The sequence below is a fragment of the Eutrema salsugineum genome, unplaced genomic scaffold (assembly GCF_000478725.1).
Source record: "Eutrema salsugineum unplaced genomic scaffold, Eutsalg1_0 scaffold_54, whole genome shotgun sequence".
Classification (NCBI taxonomy): Eukaryota; Viridiplantae; Streptophyta; class Magnoliopsida; order Brassicales; family Brassicaceae; genus Eutrema; species Eutrema salsugineum.
In genome coordinates, this window is record NW_006256586.1 from 1 (window position 1) to 23,203 (window position 23,203).

The 23,203-nt window shown below is 32.6% G+C and overlaps 2 protein-coding genes, 1 long non-coding RNA gene and 1 pseudogene across 3 annotated transcripts; all 4 read left to right on the forward strand.

Moving 5' to 3' along the window:
• The first annotated feature begins 10,197 nt into the window (after positions 1-10,197).
• Positions 10,198-12,035, forward strand: LOC18013511 (probable protein S-acyltransferase 19). The gene is made up of 3 exons (XM_006395972.2): positions 10,198-10,257; positions 10,392-10,592; positions 10,673-12,035. The coding sequence occupies exons 1-3, from the start codon at positions 10,198-10,200 to the stop codon at positions 11,711-11,713; spliced, it is 1,302 nt and encodes a 433-aa protein (XP_006396034.2). The 3' UTR covers positions 11,714-12,035.
• A 1,123-nt stretch (positions 12,036-13,158) lies between these two features.
• LOC18013508 (putative F-box protein At1g67390) lies at positions 13,159-15,558 on the forward strand. Its single transcript, XM_006395973.1, has 4 exons — positions 13,159-13,437; positions 14,241-14,858; positions 14,929-15,102; positions 15,250-15,558. Exons 1-4 carry the CDS (start codon positions 13,159-13,161, stop codon positions 15,556-15,558), a joined length of 1,380 nt encoding a protein of 459 aa, XP_006396035.1.
• A 1,448-nt stretch (positions 15,559-17,006) lies between these two features.
• Positions 17,007-19,403, forward strand: LOC18013510 (annotated as a pseudogene).
• Positions 19,404-20,769: 1,366 nt separating this feature from the next.
• LOC112083860 lies at positions 20,770-22,044 on the forward strand. Its single transcript, XR_002897948.1, has 2 exons — positions 20,770-21,007; positions 21,686-22,044. It is a non-coding gene; the product is annotated as an uncharacterized LOC112083860 (long non-coding RNA).
• The last annotated feature ends 1,159 nt before the right edge of the window (positions 22,045-23,203 follow it).

A 23,203-nucleotide genomic window follows, 5' to 3' on the forward strand; every position in this document is an offset into this window, starting at 1 on the left:
TGTAGATAGGTCTCTTTACCATTAGACTCGCCATCTTGCAGGTTGGTCCCAAACATTAACACGAAATCCTTCTCTGTCTTTTCTTTAAATATATACTCCATGTTTTTTTTTCTCTTTTTTTTAATAACTTTACACATTATCTTGAAAATTTTCTAGAAATATTATGTTAATATATTAAGTTGGTATAAATTCTTACACTATAATTCTAATATATTTTTCCTAAAGCACCAGTTATATAATTGTAAGAATAATTATTATATGGGTTTATATACAATTGTAAATCTTTTAGTTATGATTAATTAATTAATTATATGTATTATATCTATATATATATGTGTGTGTGTTTAACGCGTAAGTAAGCATACTGACCTGTAAATTGCAATTATGAGGGACACATCTTGTGAAATCTGTTTATTGAAAGTTTAATGCAAAACTTTGTTTCTTGCAAGCCAAAACTTCAATCTAATGCGAGAAAATGTATTAACTCTGAATAGCGTTAACATTTCTGAAAATCCAACCAATACTCTTACAAATATTCTTGGGAAATCGATTAAAAACTAATTATATTTTTAATGATGTCTAGAATATTTAGAACTATCAATAATGTAGTATTTTATCCACACAAAAAGTTAAGAAAATGGTTTAGTAAACTGATTGGGGAGAGAAAATGATACAAGAGAGTAGATAGTAGATAAATATTTCAATAGTCAGGAGAGGAATCTCCAAATCCCCAACGACTAATGTAGGAACATAAAAAGACATCAACGTACTTAATTGTATATTTACATATATATATATAAGATAAGCAAATACCATGCATGTGTGAAGAGCCAGGAGGTCCAATATGATAATAACACTAACAGTACCACAACTCACAACGCAAGAACTCAGGTGATAAAAGCAAAAGAAACAATAAGAGAAGAGAAGAGACGAGTCTCACAACTATTCAAGTGTTATGGACTTAAAGCACCTCCATCAATGAGCTGGTGTAAGGGGTGCTTAGTTATTTTTTAAAAATATTTTTGTGTTTTATGAACAGTGAAGAACACTTTGTTGAAAACCTCTTCCATCAATGAATCCCATAATAAAAAAAAATCTCTAAATTTGACTGCAACCCTAACCCTAATAATTTCAGTTTACGACTAAAATTATGAAGTCAAGAGTCCAAAACCAAAATTCAATCATTTTTTAGCAAGAGAATCGAAAGCCCCAAATTAATTTAAAAATTTAACGAACCCTAGGGCATCAAATTATGGGCTGAACCAATTAGGTTAAGAAATTGGAGATAATTGAATATCAATGCGAAAATTTTACAGGGATGAAGAGAAAAGCTTTTAATTTAACTTCATTTTTTACTTACAAAATGAAATGAGGAAATGTCATCTATTTATATGGGAAAGCAAACATAAACTACCACAATTAAAAGGTAAAGAAACCTACACATCATCACATTAAGGATAGGTAAATATTATGGTGGAAAATCATTTCCTTAACACTCCATGTTGATTATCCATCATTAATAACATATTAAGTACTGTCTCGTTAAAACCTTATCATAGAAAAATCCATTGGGATAAAAACCATGACAAGGGAAAAAGAGTACAATATCGTAATCTCTCTTTCAAAGTGATGAATATAAATTTTCTTCATAGATCTTGCAGTCGGCGCATTCCAATACTATGGACATGTCTTCTGAATGATGTAGTGGGAAGCGCCTTAGTAAAGAGATCTGCTGCATTGTCACTCGAGCGAACATATTGGATATCCACTTCTTGATTCTTCTCAAGTTCTTGAGTGTAAGAGAAAAATCTTGGAGGAATATGTTTTGTACAATCGCTCTTGATGAAACATTCCTTGAGTTGAGCGACACACGCAGCATTATCTTCGAACACTTTTGTTAGTTCCGTATCGATGACTATTCCACTTGCACCTTGTATATGTTGAGTCATAGATCGGAGCCATATGCATTCTCTACATGCTTCATGGAGAGCAATGATTTTCGCATAATGGAAGCATCAGGGATCTTAAACTTTACCGTAGTTTCATCAACTACAAACACGTCCACCTTTTTTGACTTGTCTCCCAAGGTCCAGATTTTATTCACAGTCATATGAATAAAGCCAACATGAGGTGCCGCCGATACGAACTTTCCGACAATACAATCCTCCCAAAGAGGAGGGGCATTCTCGAAAACGCAATCCGGAACACAAATCGTTTCCACACCATCAACCTCCTCCACCACAACTTTGTACCTTTGAAGCCTCGACTTTTCAGCCGCAACAGAAGACCACGATTTACCGACAACAACGCCTCCTTTAACACCACCAACGGAACCCTCCACGGGCGCCTCCACCTCCTTCCTTGATCCTATCTCCACCTCCGATCCTTTCTCCATGATAATTTTTCCCGACCCATCAGCAGAGTGAGGAAGAATGGATCCCTCCTCTCTCCCTCCTTCAGAACTCCTCGCCGCCGTCTTCTCTCCTCCCTCCGGCGGTGGAACCTCCTGTTCCGGCGCCGCCATGCCCTTGCGTGGGCAGAAAACTTCGAGAAACCCTAGTTTTGCTGATCGCCTCCAAAATCGCCTTTCTCCTTGCTGACGTGTCAATAAACTTTGAATTTAAAGTATCCTTTTCCGAATCACGTTTTCAAAACATTAAAACATGCATAAAATACATACCATTCAAGCTTTTAATATGTGTGAAAAATCCAAAAAAAGCTATCAATTAGAAGCAGAAAGAATTCTATTTGGGTATATACATGGTGTTCTTTTTTTTTTTCTAATATCATATCATATGATGTTAACGTTTAGTTACTATTTTTTAATAACAGGACCGAGCAAATGGCAATTGGTGGTTGGAGTTTGGTGCTATGCAGCAGAAATAGGATTTTGGCCATGGCTTAAGTTTCGTGAAAGCTCTCGAAACTATGTCGAGTGGGGAGGAGAAGTGTACAGTGCATCACTGCCAAGTCCTAAAATGGGATATGGATTTTTTCCTATTGCAAAAAGGAAGTTCGATGCATATATTAAACGTATTTCCATATTGAACGGTAATTTTCAGGTTGATCGGCAAGTGAAACATCTCGAAGAATTTTCGGACAACACTCGAGGCTACGGCGTGGGAGGACTTCTACAATCCAGAATGGTTGACGCGGGTCATGTGATCTATTATGGTGGTCCTGAGAAAATCTAAATTTTATTATAGAATTTTGTAATATGGAAAATGAAGTCATTACATTGACTTGGTTTGACAAACAGTTATCTTTTTCTGAAAAATTAAGAGAATTGTATAAGAGTATCTCTAAAAGACACCTTATAATTTCAAATATAAGGTTTTATTCATTCTAATGAGGTGATATTTTATAAGGTTTTTTTATTTGCATTTCAGTCCTTCTAGTTATATACTTTCAAATTAATCTTAATAATTTTTGTGTTTACATTTTTAACTCTCCTAATTTTATGTTTTATAATATTTCACATATATTCTTATAAATTGTGTTTATCCATATAACATAAAATACACACTCTACGATAAAATATTTATTTATCATTTTAAAATATTTTGATTGATCATATATAGAACATTATGATAATAGTTTTACTGAGTAATCTGATTAGAAAATCCTTAATGCCATAAAAAAAAATTCTTCTCGAGCTTCTCCTAATTAATTACATGCCCTCCAATATGTCTGGAATCGACATAACGTGAGGGATGTTCGATAAAGTCATGCGACCTCATCAATGATTGGAATGTTCGGATACTCTTTTAGAATTCCAAATGATGATGACGACACATAATCCATTACGAGTGGCCAGTGTTCTGGAACAAGATGATGGACTTGTTATATACTTGTTGTAAGAATATTTCTGAAACTTATATTTTTGTAAATTTTGTTCACGTGGTTTTTTGTTCATCCGGTTAAATAAGTTTAATTAATAGTGGAATTGACAAGGAAAAAAAGTTGAGTGATTAATATGTTGACAAAATGTTGACTGATTAGTATATTGACAAATATTTCAACGGGAATTATTGAACAAGCAAACGTCTTTTCAGAATTAATAAGAATTAGGCTTGTACCTGCGCATACGTGCGGTTTCGTTTAACATAAAAAATTTATAAATATATTTATATTGATATATACAAATAATTCATTATAAAATATGATAATTTGCTTATTTTTTAGTATTAGTTATTTTAAAAACAAAATATTTTTTAGAAATAATTTTTTTTTAGGATTGGAAATAGGACAAGTAAGAAAATCATTCTTACCATTTTAGAAATCATAAACAGGGTATGAGTAAAAAAACATAGATTAAAACCACATTTTTGGATTGAATTGTTTGAAATATATATAATTACTTCCAAATTTTAATGTTCTCATGTTTATGACATGCACAATTGTCATGATTCTCAGATGAATCTACGTATCACCATTAAAACTAAAATTGAGAGTATGTTTGAGCTTATGAAATATACTAAATTAAATAAATGAAACTAAAATTTAAACTCTTCACAATTAAAACATGTATTTTGAACGTTAAAAGTATCTTTTTGACCTTTACCAATACAATTAAAATTCAAAAATTAAAACCTAAGTTCAAATATATCTTCTTTTTATTAACTGCTGTTTACATGACTTTAACCTTTAGTCTTCAATCTCCAATGTCACTATGCTTTGAAGTTCTCATTAAGCATTTATCGTCACACTTTTCTCATTCCTCCTACTAATCCATTTTTAATTACTCTTAAATTGTACCACACTAAGTACCACCACAATCTTAAAAAAAAAAGACTGATGAAATTTCTCAGATGAAATTTACACTTAATAAATTAAAAATTAGAATAAATGCTATTAACTTTATTTTTAAAATGGACACTTGTTGGTCTCTAGAGTGCTGATGTGGTGAGCTGAAGGAGAGGGCTCACCTCTTTTCATATATATAAAATATTAAAAATTTAAAACCCAAGTTCGAATATACCTTCTTTTTATTAACTGCTGTTTTACATGACGTTAACCCTTAGTCTTCAATCTCCAATGTCAAAATACGTTTTCACTAACTATGTTTTGAAGTTCCATTATTAACATTAAGCATTTACCGTTAGACCTTTCTCATTCTCCCACTAATCAACCTTTAATTACTCTTAAATTGTATCACTTCTAAGTACCACCACAGTCTTTAAAAAAAAGTCTGATGAAATTTCTCAGATGAAATCGACACTTCATAAATTGAAAAACTTATATATAAAAGACAATCAACTCTCTCCAGCTGAGTGACACATCAGCAATGGAGAGAGTGACATGTGGCACATCAAAAAATTGAAAAAATAACTAATTAATTAAATTTAAAGCCAAACACATTAAAAACATAAATAAATATTAATATATATATATACATTAGAATGTAATTCAAATTTAATTTAAATAAAAAACAATAACTATTATATAATACAAATTTTTTTAAATGTAGTATTCTATTTTCTTCTTTCAAGTGATTTAAATTTTATTCTAAATTTTAATGCAAATGAAAAAAAATTAAGATTGAATAAATTAAGAAGTTTCAAATATTCTTATATAAAACTTCAACTAATAAATTATAAAACACAAAAAATATTTAATAAACAATTAAAGAGATAAAAAATTATTTTAAAAAAAAATAGTATAAAGAAAGGCCGGCACATAAAAATGTCATACATGTTTTTTTTTTTAAATAAAAAATGGAATCAATAATATATATATAACTAAAAAATTCAAAATGGTAAATGGAAAAAGTTAACAAGTATTATATTAGTAAGATTTACAAGAATAAAAAGAATATGAAGATCGAAGAACAAATAAATATTCCTCTCTGATATTTAACGTATATTTTTAAGTGAATTCTTACGTTTTCATACAAAATTTTAAATAGTAGATTTTTATTTCCTTATTATTTTGGAAGAAAAATTAGACTATTAAGCACAACCGGTGTAGAAAAGATTACAAATAATATATCATCAAAAAGAAATTGAATAAAATATAAATATTTTAAACGCAAAAACATTGATAATAAACATAAAATTATTTCAATACAGATTTTAAAAATATATTATTTAAATATAAATTAAAACAAGATCCGCGCATACACGCGAGTTCTCTCCTAGTTAGAATAAATGTCATTAACTTTATTTTTAAAATGGACACTTGTTGGTCTATAGAATGCTGATGCCTTTCTCTCAAGAGAGGCGAGTCTATATATAGTGGAGGAGAGAGCTAGGGTTCGACCGTGTTGATAAAGTCTCGCCGACTTGAACAACAAGCACAAGAATATTCTTAAAATATTTGCAGAATATTCTAGAAGGGCGGCGATCTAAAATAGGCCCAAAAAGAATTGCTCGACAGCCCAGCGACCAGCTACCTATAAGAGCCCAAGAACCAAAGAGACTAAGAGCTTTAAGAGCCCTAAGAGCCCTAAGAGCCCTAAGAGCCATAAGAGCCCTAAGAGCCCTAAGAGCATCTCCATTAGTGTTACTCATGTTGAGTTTTATATAAATAATTTAATAATTTTTTTGGAGAGAGAAAAAGCTAAGAAACTATCTGTTTTTGCTGTCCATTAGTGTTCCTTCATCAGAGCTCATCAATTCCATTTCTCCACTCGAACCTAACCAATCTTCCTCAAGATGCTTCTCTTTCGCTTCTCTTTCGCTGTATTCCTCTGATTTCTCTAGACCCAGATCATAATCACCGGCTAACTTTTGATCATCGAGCCAATCGCTTCGACCATAACTTGCTAAAGTGTTTCGGGCCATAAGGAGCGTCGGAGCGAAGCTCGATCCATCCTGGACTATCCGATTGAACAGACCCATCTTCATCGATCGCATCCACACGACACACACCGTTTTTGCGATACGATCTCCGAAATTCTACTAGGGCACTCACAATCGCATCCAACGAGAGAGAAAGGATAGAGAAATAGTTTTTTTCTTTTTCCCCGACAAAAAAAAAATTTCCCCTAAAATTAATTACACAAAGTTGAAAAAAAAATAAACATCCAATGAACGCTTGCCACGTGTCTTAAGAGATGGTCTCTTCAGCTCCTTATATAAAGAGCGCTCCTTAAGGAAAATGGGCTCTTACAATTTTTTTTAATCATCTTGCCTATGAAACTGTACCACAAAATGGGATCAGGTGCTCTAAGAGCCCTAAGAGTCCTAAGAGCTCTAAGAGCCTTAAGAGCATGTTTATTAGAGAAACTCATAAAGAGTTTTCAAATAATATTTAATAACAAATAAAAGAGAGGAGAGAGAAATAATGTTTTTCTATTAAGGTGAGTCATAAGAGAGATATAGAGATGAAAAAAGAAAAGAGGAGAGAGAAAAATGTTTTCTTCTTCTCTAGCCAACCATCGCATGCCACATCATCACAGGGATCGATCCTTCAGATCCTCAAATAAGGATCGTTTCTTTTTTTCTAATCAGCTTTATTATTAAAATATACCCAAGAAATCCAGCAAGAGTCACCGATAAACATGATCTAAGAGCCTTAAGAGTCCTAAGAGCCAATAAACCAGCAACGAGCAACCATCAACGAACAACCAGCAACCAGCAACGAGCCACGAGCCACGGCTAGGCCAGGCGGCGGCGGCGCGCGTGTGGTCTTTTCTCTTCTCCATCACACTTTGACCAAGGATATAACATAGTCCTTATTTATATCACTCAAAAATTTTTCAACCCACCAATGTGGGACCAATGACATATTTCATCATTTAAGTTTAATCAATTCATAAGGCTTTTCATTAAGCTCAAAAGCTTTCATTTCAATTCACACACACACATTTGTATAAAGCCCACAAGCTTTAACAAATTGTTCCAACACAACACACATAACAACTTAAACAATTAGAAAAATATGTTTTTATTCTCCTCTTCTTCATTAAAGACCTCTACAACTCACTTTTTCTTTTTACTACGATAACCACATAAGTAGTTGGTATCTGTTAATATCTAAGTATTTTTTCAATATATATTTTTTTTATCAAATATTAGATTTAGTTTGATTTGTGATTTTTAATTAAATTACAAATGAAAACTCAAATAATTGGTAAATTTATCAACTTTAAGAAAGTATGATTCAGAATTTCAGATTAAAATAAGTTGAAAATTATAGATATTTATTATAGGTTTATGAAAATTACGTAAGTAATTCGGAACGATTATGATTATGTCGTGATTGCAGGAATATGTACATATAAAAATGGCATTCTAATTTAAGCATGAAATCTTCTTGATGCATTTATATGAAGGAAATAAAGATATTATCTTATTATTCTCTACAATTTTTAAAAGTGACATTTGTCACTAAATTTATTAGAAATTTCATTACTAAAATTGTATGTAGTAATAATTTTATTATTAAAAATTAAATTTTATAGGATTTATTTCTAAGAAATGCTTTTTGCTTTTTTTTCTTCTTTTTCTCAAGTATATTTTTGTTTAGTTCATCTTTTGTTGTTTTATTTTCATATAAGTAATGTAATCAGAATCATAGAATTTTGTATTCTTATCCACTTAATGAATTATTTGCAATATTATGTTTTATTTTACACATCTATTTATTATTTTACATCAAAACAAATTTTTTTGGTCAATATTATGTCAAAAAGAAAAACATTTTACCATTTTCATTTGTTTTCATTGGTTTTCAAAAAATATAATTTTAAATCGACCAAATGATAATTAACTTGTAATAACGAGGGTTCTGGTCTCCTCGTAATTAACTACTTCAAGCATATATAAACCTATATCCTCATCTTTTTTTTTTTGGAATTACCAGGAGGTTCTGAGCCGAAGCCCATAATCACTCCTGGCCCGAGACCACAATATGTTTTATTAGTTTCGTCACAAAAACCACTTGAACCAGTGACTTCTAATCTTTGCCAGAGATCTTTACCAATTGAGCTATTGGCTCTTGGTATTCTCATCTCTCTATACATGTGAAGAACCTCAAGTCAGCAAAGTATCATATTTCTTTTTCGTGTCTCTTTCCTTCGCAAAGGAAACCATCTCCTTCTTTTGCGATCCAATCCATGGAGAGATCACTTGAGATTGCCCATCAAAGAAGCCGTGAGTACAAAAGTTATATCAATTCGATGGGTGGATTTGGATCCCAAAATCATGATGTTCTGATGAAATTAATGTTTGAAAGAGAAAACCATTTGCAATCTGTTTGTTTGTTTGGTTTTTTTTCTTGTTATGATAAATTGGAAATTCTATATTTGGTTTGAAGAACTACCGTTGGTATTTGTTTTTATGTTTGAGATGTTTGGGATCTATTTGTATCAATATTCATATTATATGATTGCCTTGTTGATTTACTATTTCATTGTCAAGGGATTGTGAAATCAGGAGTAAAAGAAAAAATAATAGGTAGTAATAGTAAAGCATAAGATAAAAATTTCAAGAACATTTTTAATTGTGATAAAATGAATTCTTCATTCAAAACATATTTAAGTATCAAAACATATAAAATGGTATAGAAAAATAAAAGAATTTGTGGATATATATATATATATATATATATATAAACTCGTATAAACCTAAATGCATTAGTCATTCTAAAACATATCGAAGTGTCAAACACCATTAAAAAGTAAAAAGAAAACGGTAGGACAAACATATACAATTTTAATAACTTAATGACAAGCAAAATTTAGTCACTAAATTTAAAATTAAAGGAGGAAAAACATATTAAGTTATTTAGGATTGCATTCATTTCATAAGTAATGAAGTTCCAAAGAGTTAGATCTTGATTTGAAAGTAAAAATGTTACCATGACAATATTTGAACTCGTGAACACAAAGTCTCATAGAAACCCTTAACCAACGAATTACTCAACCAACTTAACAAACATTGTTACCGAAAATGTAGACTAAAACTCTTACCTTTTTGTCCACTATGGGAGAAGGCATGGCTCTATACAGAGTTGGAATGTTTTTGAACCTGGGAGAAAAAGTAGCAACTCAAGTGCCCTAATTTCAAGATTAGCATTTACCTTTGGATCATCCGATGACCAAAACAAGATTGTCAGTCTTTAAGCGGCAAGCATTTGAAATACTCCAGCTAGAGAAGGATTTCACAAGGCTGTCAATATCATATCCTTAAGATATATCTAGGGTTAGTCTCTGAAAGGTTTGGACAATTACATAGTGTTACCTTATTGTCAATGGTCCAAGGGAAGAAGTTGAAACTTCTACCGGAAGAACACAGAAAGAAGTTTTGGGAAGTAAAAAAAAAACTGTTATCTGACACTAAATTCACTGCATATACTGTATGGTTGTCTAATTTGTAGTTGGTCCTGCTCGCTTTTTCTAAGGAGTGTGACTGTGAGCTCATTTTCTATTTGTTTAATACCAACAGGGCATTACCACTTATGAGTATGTTGTGGCAATGAGAGCAATGAGCAAGGCGCCAGCTGGAGCTTCGATCGATGAGGAAATGCCTAATGTGCAGTATTCTCCCTCTGGATCTGCCACGACCGGTTTTAGTGGTGGAAGCTCTCTTTGTCTACCATACAAGGGAGCCTGGTGCACTCCTCCTAGAGTGTTTGTTGATTATCAAGTATGAATTTTCAAACAGTTTTCACCGAGTTTCTATTCAATGTGATATGTTGCTTTGATACTTGTTACTTGTTGTTGCAGGATGGAGTCATTCCTCATTTGGACCCTGGAATGGTCCCATCGACCATAGATCCAGATGCAGCTGAATCAGCAGAGAGGGGTAACAAGATCCCAAAGAGACCTGTCAAAATCAGTGCTTGGAAACTCGCAAAGCTGAATTCAAATGAAGCTACAAGGGCAGCAGCCAGAGCCAGAGCATCCTCGTCTGTCTTAAGACCGATAGAAAACCGTCATGGACAAGACGATGACCTTAGTTCTAGTGGCACCATCAGTGTCATCAGCAGTGTAAGCACAGATGCAAATGGAGCTGTGTTGAGTAAAGAAATGAGAAACAATGATCCAAGGTTGTCTCTTTCTAGAAACTCTTTTGCTCAAAGCCAAGGTAGCAGGGACGAGTACGAGACAGGGACACACAGTATGAGCAGTTTCAGCAGTCCTAGCCATGTTCACGAGGCCGTCACGCTTAGCCCTCTCCCTCAGTCTCATACAGCTGGCCACCGCTTCACTGCACCGGCATCATTAAATGCTCCTCGTCTACTTCTTAATCCAGCGACCAACCACTTGATCCACTCAACCTTTAATGCAAAGATAATGCAGAAAGGAAACAACCCCGATCCATTGCTTCACACTGCTCCTTCAGCTTCTCTTCTGAGAGATGTGAGAAGAATATCAGTTGTTTGGGACCAAGAAGCAGGTAGGTATGTATCAGTTCCTGCAACAACATCTGAGGCAAGAACCAGATTGTTCTCACAGAACCAGCCACTTCCTATCTCACACATGGGTAACACTCAGAATCCAAGACCCGTTGTTCTTCCACCTTCATCTGGTAAGGCTCCTCCTCCATTGCAGCAAGGAGAGAGACTTACGTATACAGGTGACTCAATCTTCTTTGGGGGTCCTCTGGTGAATATTCCGAACAGAGATAGCCTTAGACATGAAGGAGACTCGGGAAGAGAGGGACAAGAGAGAATGACATTGACATTGCCTCGAGAAGCTAGATTCAGAAGAGACTCAGCCTCAAACCAGCTTCCAGTCTTTGCTCCTGTTGGTAACCGCAAGTAAAAACCTTCAATATTTCAAGGACCTTGATAGAGACTGACAGGAGAAGAAGAGGCTTAGCTGCTTGAAGGTCAAAATCAATGGGACTCGCTCAACGGTTGCAGTCAATAGATACGATTTGTCTGAATCTCCGGGGACTTGTGGTTGAGTAGTTTGCGGATTAGTTGATGAGGTAGAAAGTAGAATCCTTTGTGAACATTCCTTCCACGAGCTGGGTCTTCTTACATCATTGCTTCATTATTCGCTTTGAAAGAACCAAGTTGTTGTATGACTCCATGAATCTAAGATCTTGCTTTTATGATCATTACTTTAGAGAATTAGCTCAGGTTCAAAGTTATCTTCTTCTCAGCTCGACTTTGTTGAGCTCACTTAATAGGTTTCCAAAATGCTTCTCTACCTTTTTGCTATATAACAATTTCTTGCCTCCCTCTCATCGTATAACCAAAACAAATTATTTCTCCTTTCTTTTTCTTAACTCATTGTTGCAAAAAAAAAATCAAATAAACGATACCATGTTGCAGTCCGAACAATACATAGGCTGGTCTAAACGTGATTGTGGTTTTAGCGTTTTTGGGCATTATTAGATTTTATATATATATATATATATATATATATATATAAAACTGCTATTTAAGTTGTGGTTTTCTTGAGCGTAGACCATATCGGCCTAATCGGACTACAGGTTTGAAATAGGTCTCCAGCAACACCAAATTTCATTATCGGATTAAGGCGGATCTCATATTGCTATTTTGCTAGTTAACTCTAAAATTTTACAAAATATCCATTTTAGGAATATATATATGTATATGTATATGTATATATATCATTCTGATTTAAGTAATAAATCTCCTTGATGCATGTATGAGAAGAAAACTTGGTTCTAAGAAATTATGTATATTGTTACTCCCTACAAATATTTAAGATTGACATTTGTCGCTAAATTTATTCGAAGATTCAATACTAAAAACTGTTTTATAATTATAGTTATTAAAAAAAAATTTGTTGGATTTTTTTTTCTATAAACACTAGGATTTTCTTTCTCTAAGTGTATTTTTTTCATCTTTTGATCTTTTTATTTTCATACAATTAATGTAATCAGAACCACATAATTCTATTAATTAATTATTTGCAATATTAGTTTATTTTGCATATATATTTTGGGATTTTTGCAGAGACAACAATTTTTATTTGGTAACAAATCTGTCAAGAAAAAAAACATTTATTATATTTTATTTTGTTTCCATTGGGTGCCAAACATTGTATTTATCTCTAATTAATCTTTCTGTGTCTCCTCGTAATTAACTACATCAAGTATATATAAACCTCCATCCTCATATCGCTTTATACTTTATACGTACGTGAAGAACCTCAAATCAAAAAGTATTTTCTCTTTTTCGTGTCTCTGTTCTTCACAAAAGATTTTAAACTTCTTTTCATCGATCCTATCCATGGAGATATCACCTTTAACATCTGATGCACAAGAAAAAAGTATTGTTGATGCGATCAATACTGATGATCGCATCAGCAAACTCCCAAACGATTTATTGGTTAAGATCTTATCAAGATTATCCCTCAAAGAAGCCATGAGGACAAGTGTTCTATCAAATCGATGGGTGCATGTGTGGAAGGATGTGTCTCGTCTCTTCTTCGACCTACGAAAGTTGGCCGTAATCAGACCTCTTTGGTACCATTCTACTGATCATCATGCCGCTAGATCAATGACCAAGGTCCATTTCATTTTTTCATTAGTTTCTCATATATACGGCTTTTTGGATAAAGAAAATAGGTCTGATCTATAAACTGATGATAGGTTGTTGTTATGTTGCAAAACTCTAAGATAACCCATGAATTCTATAAATTAGGTTACCCTTGGTTGTTCTAAGTGCAAAAGCAAAACCTAGATAACCCATGAATACATTTTCTATAGTTTGCTATCAAAGTACATGACTTTTAAAAAAAAAAGAGGTTCCAAATTATTTGAGATATTTAACAAGTTTGGTGTTGTTATTGTAATGTATTTATTGGATTATATTTTGAATTTACAATGTGAAAGATAATTGTTAACAGTATTTAGAGCAGAAAACTCAACTTTTCAAAAACTATTTATAATCAATGTTTTAAGATCAGTGAGTTCGATTTCCATTGGAAATAATGACTTATCAAAGGCTGATCCTGGTTTTGATAGATGTAAACAAGATATGGAATTTCCATATTGAAAAAAAAGAAAAATGTATTTGAAATGAATATAGGTCATGAATTTATTATTTTGTGAACAGGAACTGTAGGGAAGCATAAATCTGTTGCCTTGTTCCACATAGAATTACTTGCATACAAAATATATTCTTTACATTTTTGTATGAAATTATAGTTTGCATGTTTGATTTAGTATTTAACAATTTAACATTTGTGTCTCCCTACAACTTTTTTGGATATATATATATATATATATACCAATTACATATATCAATTTTTATGTTTGTTTTTGCGACATAGAAACATACATGTCCTAAATCATTAGTTGTCCTTGTAGGTTATAAACGATCACCATGGCCATTTGGAAAAATGCACAATCATTTATTACCCATATCAATGTGAAGACGGGATGGTCGAGGCTTGGATTCGGTCATTGATTCATGTGAAACACATCAAGCATCTCACACTTAAAAACTTTATATGCCCTTTTAGACCAAACCCTACCATCACACTCGACTTGCCTCCAGAATCATTTTCCCATCCATGCCTAGATTCACTGACTTTAAGTCGGTATAACATAGAAACCTCACATGCTTTCGACAACTGCTGGAATATAAAGAAGCTAGAACTCACTGGCATTTCCGCCGGGGTTGGAGTCTTTAACGTAGTCCTCGTGTCTTGCCCTTCTCTTGAAGTGCTTGTAGTTGATATCAATTGCCACAAAGGAAGAGGTCTTCTGAAAATTGAGAACCCCAACTTAAAGTTCTTGTATCTATCCTGTTATAATATTGATGCCATTGAAGTGTCTTCACCAAATCTTGACATCCTCACCATCGGAAATCTCTTGTGTGAGAAAGAGAAGGTCGTCATTGCGAGTCCTAGACTCCAGTTTTACAGAAACTATTGGACTACATTATATGCTCACACCAGCTATAGTATATCATGCCCCGATCAGGTATCTGTTTCTTTGCATTCAATTGTAGTTTGCTAATTTATACTTAATTTGACATCTTTCTGAATATAAGGAGAAAAAGAGCATTGGACATGAATTCCTGATGAGGAGATCACGTGACTTTTTGAGTGAATTTGCATCGATGTCGGTAAGTGTAGACTTGGCAAATGCAAAAGAAGTTGAGATGCTACAAGAAATTTTAGCTGCATGTCCTAGAGAAATGGAAAAACTAGATATCTTATTCAAGGTACGTTCATTTCATGTTTTTGAATAATAATTGGATGGATATACATAATTACCCATCTTCGTGTTTTTCATAACATTTGCTTATATAAATACCTAGTTATCAAGATGTCCGATACATTGACTTTTTCCATTTTCTTTTGTTATATAGAAAAGCAATGTTCCGAGGAAAGAATTTGAGACTTCTATTGGAAGAACACAGAAGCAGTTTTGGGAAGAGACAAAACCGTTTTCTCACGCTAACTTCAGTGCATATACTGTAAGGCTGTCTAACTTTAGCGGTTCAAAAGAAGAGTTTACGTTAGCGTCGCGTTTGATAACTCAAGGGATGGTAGGCAAGACTATGCTAATCAAACCATCGTCGTTTTCTCCAAGTAACAAGTTACAGATAGAGGGGGCAGTGGCCAACCTAAACGAACTTCCAAAAGGCCACAGAGAGCTCGATATCGTAATGGTATGATGTTGAATCCAGCCAATCGTAATAAAAAGAGAAAACCTGTTATATATGTTGTTTCAAGAACCGCCTTTGGTATTTTTTTTTTTAATTATGTTTAAGACGTTTGGGATCTAATTTTTATCAGTTTTCATATTACCTGCATGTCTTGTTGAAATATTATCGCATTGCCAAGTTCTTGTCTTGGTCAATGCTTTTTACAAAAGGGATTATGAAATCTAGAGCTTTAAAAAAGTAGGTAATACCGTGATAGTTTGGCATAGAATAAAAAGAAAGGTATAGAACATTTTAATTGTGCTAAAATGAATTAGTCATTCTAAAACATATTGAAGCGTAAAACACCTCTCAAAAGAAAAACAAAATGGTAGAACAAACATATAAATGCAAAATTGAGTAACTAAATTTAAAATTAAAGGAGGACAAACACACTAAGTTACTTAGGATTGCTTTCGTAAGTAATGGAGTTATAAAGAGTTAAATTATGATTTGAAAGTTAAAATTACTATTACAAGATTTAAATTCATGAACACAAAGTCTCGTAGAGACCCTTAACCAGAGAACTGAAACCCTTTACCAACTCAACCAATGTTACTGATGTAGCCTATGGGAAAAGGCATGCATGGACCTGTACCAAGTTATACAATCTGCCATTTCCTAATTAGAGGATCATATTGACTCTAAAATAATTCAATTTATAGATATATATTTTAAAATATATATTCTATATATACATGTTTAATATATCATTCTCTAATTTAAGCAAAAATCTCCTTGATGCATGTATGAGAAGGAGATGTAGATATTTTGGTTCATATATCTAAGAATGATGTATCCTATAATTCGCTGAAACTATTCACAAGTTACATTTCTCACTAAATTAATTTGTAAATTTAATACCTAAACAGTTTCGGAGGTATAAGTATAAGTATTGAGTTTTTTAAAAAATATTGTTTTAGTAAAATGTTTGTTGCGCCTTTTTTTCTCAGGTGTATATTTTTTTCATCTTCCGATATTTTTACTTTAATAAAATGTAATCAAGACAGCATACATTTTTTTATTTCTTATGCAATTAAAGAATTATTTGCAATATTAGTTTTTATTTTTCACCTCTTTTTTTTGTAGAGAAAAGAAATTTTATTTGGTAAATACATGAAGGAAAACAATCTTTTATATTTTATTTTGTTTCCATTGGGGTGTTAGAGAAAAATAATTTTAGTTGACCAAATGGAAATCAAATAGAATTTTATTTTCAGACAACAACCCCAAATATTTTATTTGTCTCTAATTAATCTTTCTTGTCTCCTCGTAATTAACTACATCATGCATATATAAACATCCATCTTCATCTTGCTTAACACGTAAAGAACCGCAAGTCAAAAATACAAATCTCATTTTTTTGTGTGTATCTGTTTTTCACAAAAGACTCTGTCTCTCCTTCTTTAGCGATCCAATCCATGAAGAGACAAAGTAATGTTGATGTGATCAATGCCAATGATCGAATCAGCAGTCTCCCAAATGAGGTATTGCATAAGATCTTATCAAAAAACTGTCCATCCAAGAAGCTGTGAGGACAAGTGTTCTATCATGTCGATGGGTGGATTTATGGAAGGAGATGTCACATCTCTTCTTGGACCTACGAAAGTTGGCCAAATTCAGAACTCTTTTTCCCCATGTTACTGATAATGATACCAAGGTCCATTTCTTTTTCTCAGTAGTTTTTTCTTATGGCTTTTTGGATAAAGAAATTGCACATATAGATCTGGCCTAAGTTCTGGCCTATAACTTAGGTTGTTCTTATAGTACACAACCCTAAGTCAACCTGGTTTGCGATCAAAGTACATGACTTAAAGAAAAAAGGGAGACTCTTATTTATTTGAGAAAACATGTTTTGTGTTGTTATTATACTGTATTTTATTGGGTTTATTTTGAATCTCTGTTACGAAAATAAAGGTTAAAAGTCTTAAGGGCGAAACAATCAGATTTTTAAATTTTTTATGATCTGATGATCAGTGAGTTACTTCCGTTGGAAATGAAATGCTGATTCTAATTCTGAGAGATGTATACTTAGTCTGGAATTTTATGACAACCATTATAAATGAAACCAGATATTGTGAAATCCGACATTAATATGCCATATATCATAAATGGTCATCATTAGAGGAATTTGTGGCATAAAAATAAATGGATTAGAGATAAGTGAAATAGGGGTGATAGGAGCATAATTTTGTTCACTCTTCTCTATTGAAATTAGTAGAGAAAGAAACTTTTTTTTTGGCGAAATTAGTTGCTCTATTTTCCACTATTGTTCACTTCAAATCGTAATATGTTTTAGAGAAATATTAAAATCCACCATTTTCATTTCTCTAAGTGTACAACGATTTTTTTTTTTCACCATAATAACTTGGTTTCTTTGTGTTTGTTTTGTTTTTACCACCTAAAAACATACATGTCCTAAATCCTTTTTTGGCCTTTTAGGTTATAAACGATCACCGTGGCGGCTATTTGGAAAGATGCACAATCTATTATTACTCATACCAATGTAAAAACAGGATGGTCGAGGCTTGGATTAGATCATTGATTCATGTGAAACACATCAAGCATCTCACACTTATAAACTATCTGTGCCCTTTTAGACCAAACACAAAACCCGTCACACTCGACTTGCCTCCAAATTCATTTTCCCATCCATACCTGAAATCACTACACTTAGGTCGGTATCATATAAAAACTTCACATGCTTTCAATAACTGTGGGAATCTAATGAATCTAGAACTCACTGGCATTTTGGCTGAGGCTGGAGTCTTTAACGCAGTCCTCATGTCTTGCCCTTCTCTCGAAGTGCTTGTAGTAGTTATCAATTGCGACAAAGGAAGAGGTCTTCTGAAAATTGAGAACCGCAACTTAAAGTTCTTGTATCTATCCTGTTATAAAATTGATGGCATTGAAGTGTCTACACCAAATTTGGACATCCTCAGCATTGGATCTCTCTGGTGTGAGAGAGAGAACGTTGTCTTTGAGAATCCTAGACTCCAGTTTCATAGAAACTATTGGACTACAGGAAAAATATATGCTCACACCAGTTATTGTATATCATGCCCAGATCAGGTATATCCGTATATATATTAATTTCTTTTGCATTCCATTGTATTTTGATAGAGAAGGAAACGATGCTGATCTATACTTAACGTTATATCCTTGACATATTTATTATTTATGAATCTTAGGAGAAAAAGAGCATTGGACATGAATTCATGATGAGCAGGTCCCAGGAATTTTTGAGTGAATTTTCATCGATGTCGGTAAGTGTAGACTTGGCAAATACAAAACAAGTTGAGATGCTGCATGAAGTCTTAGCTGCATGGCGTGGAGAAATGCAAGAACTTGAGGTCTTATTCAAGGTCAGTTCATTTCATGTTTTGAATAATAATTATGTGGGTAGTATATAGAAATAGAATTAGCCATGTTTCTGTTTTTCATAACGTTTGCTTGTAAGCAATACACACCTAGTTATCTAAATTTCCGATACATGACTTTTTCCATAGAAATGCAATGCTCCGAGTGCAGAAGTTGAAACTTCTATTGGAAGAACAAAGAAGCAGTTTTGGGAAGTGAAAAAACCGTTTTCTGACGTTAACTTCACTGCATATACTGTATGGCTGTCTGATTTTAGCGGTTCAAAACAAGAGATTGCGTTTGCCTCGTGGTTCATAACGCAAGGGATGGTAATCAAGACTATGTTAATCAAACCATCGTTGTCTTCTTCAAGTAAGAAGTTGGAGATAGAGGGTGCAGTGGCCAACCTAAAGGAACTTCCAAAAGGTCACAGTGAGCTCGATATCATAATGACCTAATAAAATTTGGTTTGAATCCAGCCTTTCGTAATAGAAAAGAGAAAACCCTTTCTTTTTATTTAAAGAATTTGGAAATTTTATATGTTGTTTTAAGAATTTCTTTTGGTATTTGTTTTTAAGTTTGAGGCGTTTGGGGTCTAATTTGTATCAATTTTATATTATCTGAATATCTTGTGAAGTTATTATTTCACTGCCATGTTCTTGTCTTGGTCAATGGTTTTACACATGGGATTTTGAAACGAGTTAAAAAATACTATGTAATACCGTTTAAAGCTAGGCACAATATAAACATTGTATACAGTGCCGATAAAAATTAATTAACAAAACTGTTAACCAACTCCACTAACATTGTTACTGAAAATTTAGCCTAAAATAAAAAGTAAACAGGTGGTTGAATCCCCTTGCCTTTTTTCAATCATGGGAGGCATTTCTTCGTACGAGATGGAATGTTTTTGTACCTAGGAGAGAAAATAACAAGTAAAAGGTTTCTTAAGGTTTGAGAACTGATCCATTACTAAAATATATTGAGATGCAAGGTTTCTATGACCAGAGCTCTATGTCTGATGTTCTTTTCGGGCATTTTCTCCACATGAAACCTAAAACACATATTGAAATGACCATGTAATGCATCTAATCTATGTCCCTTTCTCCAGTGCCACATGTCGTAATCGAAATTCTTTTTCGTACATTCCATTCCTAATCTTTTTTTTTTTTTTTAACTCTTTTGAAGTAGCTGAACAAGTTTCTGAACAGTCTACGTGACTATTTCTGTCGCACTGATATTAACACCGATCTTACACAACTACTTTTTTTTTTGTCAATAATCTTACACAACTACACACCATCATTCTCTGTACTATTATGTCAATTTTTAATAGTAATCTATAAAAGTTTCCATTTTCTTAATTAGATGAATTATTTTGACTCAGAAATAATACGTAGATATGTATATATAAAAATGGCATTCTAATTTAAGCATGAAATCTTCTTGATGCATGTATATGAAGGAAATGAAGATATTATCTTATTATTCTCTACAAATTTTAAAAGTGACATTTGTCACCAAAATTTATTAGTAATTTCAATACTAAAATCGTATGTACTAATAATTTTAGTTATTAAAAATTAAATTTTATTGGATATTTTTCTAAGAAATGCTTTTTTCTCTTTTTTTCTTTTTCTCTAGTATATTTTTTGTTTAGTTCATCTTTTGTTGTTATATATTCATATAAGAAATGTAATCAGAACCACATAATTTTGTATTCTTAGAGCAGCTCCAACGGAGTTTTATGAGAGTATTGTCCGTGGACCCAAGAGCTCGTTTTGCAATTTTAAAAAAATCAAGCCCTTTTTTCTTGACGGATCGTCTCTTGCAGACGAGCCTGACGAGCCGTGTTTTGTGAGTATGATCGGTGACGTGGCAAGCTATGATTCGTTCATATTTTTGTATACATTCTAATTTTATTCGACTTCATTTTTTCGCGAGACAACTACACATTCATTTCCTCTTCTCTTCACCGAGGTCTCGATTCTGCGGCGAAATCGGTTCACTGTCTCGTATCTAACCGACGAATCGGTTCACTGTCTCCGCCGTGATGAGTAAGGTATGTGTGTGTTTGGGGTTTTCGTCTTCGGCTTGAATCAAATTTGGGTGATATTAGGGTTTGTATCAATTGGGGAAAATCTGGGTTTATTCGGTTTCTTCAAAATGAGTATCAGAGTTGATTTTCCCCAATTGATACAAACCGAATAAACCCAGATTTTCCCCAATTGAGTATCAGAGTTGGAGGGGTAAAATGAAGTTGAGTCCTTCAGATTTACAAAAAAAAAAAATTGCAAAAAAAACCCCTAAGAGACCCGAAAAGGATATCAGCGTTGTAGTTGCTCTTATCCACTTAATAAATTATTTGCAACATTAGGTTTTAATTTACACATCTATTTATTATTTTACATCGAAACAAATTTTGTTTGGTCAATATTATGTCAAAAAGGAAAACATTTTACCATTTTAATTTGGTTCCACTGGGTGTTAAAGGAATATAATTAATTTTAAATTGACCAAATGATAATTAACTTTTAATGACGAGGGTTTTGGTCTCCTCATAATTAACTACGTCAAGCATATATAAACCTATATCCTCATCTCTCTTTACATGTTAAGAAACCCAAGTCAGCAAAGTATCATATCTCTTTTTCGTGTCTTTCTTCTTCACAAAAGAATCCAACTCCTTCTTTAGCGATCTAATCCATGGAGAAATCACTTTTACCATTTGATGCGCTAGGAAAAAGTAGTGTCTTTGTCGATGCAGTCAATATCGATGACGATGATCGAATCAGCACACTCCCATACAAGGTGTTGCTTAATATCTTATCGAGACTGCCCATCAATGAAGCCGTGAGGACAAAAGTTCTATCAATTCGATGGGTGGATTTGGATCCGGGAATCTTGATGTTCTGATGAAATTAATATTTGAAAGAGAAAACCCTTTGCAAACTGTTTGCCTGTTTGTTTTTTTTCTTGTTATAATAAATTGGAAATTCTATATTTGGTTCGAAGAATTATCTTTGGTATTTGTTTTTATGTTTGAGATGTTTGGGATCTAATTTTATCAATTTTCATATTATATGAATGTCTTGTGGATTTACTATTTCATTGTCAAGGGATTGTGAAATCAGGAGTAAAAGAAAAAAATACTAGGTAATAATAGTAAGGCATAAGATAAAAATTTCAAGAACATTTTAATTGTGCTAAAATGAATTCTTCATTCAAAAACATATTTAAGTATCAAAACATATAAAATGATATAGAAAAACAAAGAATTTGTGGATAAACAAAATAAAAAAATACTAGGTAATAATAGTAAGGCATAAGATAAAAATTTCAAGAACATTTTAATTGTGCTAAAATGAATTCTTCATTCAGAAACATATTTAAGTATCAAAACATATAAAATGATATAGAAAAACAAAGAATTTGTGGATAAACAAAATTATATATATATATATATATATTAAACTTGTATAAGCTAAAATGCATTAGTCATTCTAAAACATATCGAAGTGTCAAACACCATTAAAAAATAAAAAGAAAACGGTAGGACAAACATATACAAGTTTAATAACTTAATATATAAACTGATGATCTAGGTTATTCTAATAGTGCACAACCTTAAGATAACCCATGAACTATATAAATTAGGTGACCTGGTTGTTCAAGAGCAAAATCAAAACCTGGATAACCCATGACTACAATTCTATTGCTTGCTATCAAAGTACAAGATTTTTTGGAAAAAGAGGTTCCTTTTTATTTGAAATATTAATCATGCTGTGGTTGTGTTACGTTTGTGAAAGATAAATGCTAACGGTATTTCGCGTGAAAAAACTTGGTTGTTCAATTTTTTATAGTCAATATATTATGATCAATGAGTTTGATTCCTGTTGGAAATGATGACTTCTCAAAGGCTGATCCCGGTTCTGAGAGATGTATACTAGATTTGGAATTTCCATACTAACAAAATGAGTTTTGTTATCGTAGGGAATAGGAAATCTAGGAAAACATAAATCTATTGCCTTGTTCCACCTAGAATAGCAAAATATTTTTCATATTTACATTTTAGTATGAAATTATATTTTTCATGTTATACTTAGTATTAACTTATTTATCATTGTGAATCCCTTGGTGCCGTCATGTATATATACCAAATTACATACATCAGTTTATTATGCTGTTTATACAAAATGAAACATACATGTCCTAAATCATTCTTTGGGCCTTGTAGGTTATAAGCGATCACCATCTA